This window comes from Anneissia japonica, unplaced genomic scaffold, assembly GCF_011630105.1.
Source record: "Anneissia japonica isolate Jap-2015-1 unplaced genomic scaffold, ASM1163010v1 scaffold67460_len1186_cov96, whole genome shotgun sequence".
NCBI lineage: Eukaryota > Metazoa > Echinodermata > Crinoidea > Comatulida > Comatulidae > Anneissia > Anneissia japonica.
The window spans coordinates 1-1,186 of record NW_022729116.1 but is presented as its reverse complement, the minus strand read 5'-3'; the positions used below and the strand labels follow the sequence as shown (position 1 = coordinate 1,186).

Below are 1,186 nucleotides of genomic sequence, written 5' to 3'. Positions count from 1 at the left end.
ATAGCCTTAAATGAGTTACATGCTGAATTAAAGGAAGAAGACGTGGTCGCGGAACAGATTCGCCTCCTGCTTGAAAGAGCAAAGATCCGACTTGATGCTGCTGAAGATGCTCACGACGCACTAGTTGACACCATTATGGACGAAGAAGAAATTGTTAAAGAAGAAGAATGGCTTGGTGGTGTTGTGAATGATTTCAACAAAGTAACCAGACTAGCAAGAAAAATCCTAGGTGAAGTCGGTGCAACCCCGGTTAAGCCAGGTATTAACATGTCAGAAACTCAGGTTGATGATAATTTCACACTTGCAGAGAATGTAAATGTAGAATCTGTTCAAGAATGTTCTAATGATAATGCAAATGTAGATAGCTCTGTAAATAATGTTGAAACCCAATCGGGTAATGTTGTTAACAATGCCGGTAATGTAAACACTTCTGTGAGCAATTCTGTATCTAATGTAACGCAAGAGAATTCTCTTATTAGCATGGTTCAGGCTATGGCCTTACCTAAGGCACAGGTTAAGAAATTTGATGGTGATCCATTGTTCTATCATTCATTTATTGCCACGTTTACTAACAGTGTATCTTGTATCCTTGATCCAAGTATTAAGCTTAATGTCCTTAGATCTCTATGCTGTGGCCGTGCTTTAGACTCTACAGAGTACTGTGTTTTGAAACCACCAGCAGAGGGTTTACAATCTGCAATGAAGACACTTAAAGAAAGATTTGGCAACAGTGCGCTTATCGTTCAAGCATGGGTTCAGAAAATAGTAGCACGTCCTAAAGTAGAGCCATCAAAACTCGAAGGTTATGCGGATGATCTGAGCAATTGTTTTCAAGCCCTAGATGCGCTAGGATACCTACATGAATTGAGTAATCAGGGAAGCCTGAAAACCATAATCGAAAAGCTACCAAGGTTTCTCCAACAGCGATGGACACGAGAAGTCTTCAAGTTACGAGAAAGCAATCAGATACCTAGCCTTAAGGATGTGGTTAGGTTCGTGAGATCAGCCTCATGTGAGATTAACGATCCAGTTTTTGGTACTGCTACAGATTCTCATAAGTCAACCAGGCCAGCAGAAAAGACAGCCGGGCACAGAGTATTCCAAACAGAAACCAGAGCTATAACTGAGACCAAAGCAATGCCAAGATGGAAGAAGTGCTGGGGCTGCGACTCCGATGAACACTGGC

General features: G+C 41.7%; 1 protein-coding gene across 1 annotated transcript; it reads left to right on the top strand.

Moving 5' to 3' along the window:
- Positions 1 to 135: 135 nt before the first annotated feature.
- On the top strand, positions 136 to 1,154 carry LOC117114652 (the record flags this gene model as incomplete). Its single annotated transcript, XM_033258345.1, has 1 exon — positions 136 to 1,154. A coding segment is annotated over exon 1 (1,019 nt), but the record flags the coding sequence as incomplete, so codon positions are not given.
- Positions 1,155 to 1,186: the final 32 nt, after the last annotated feature.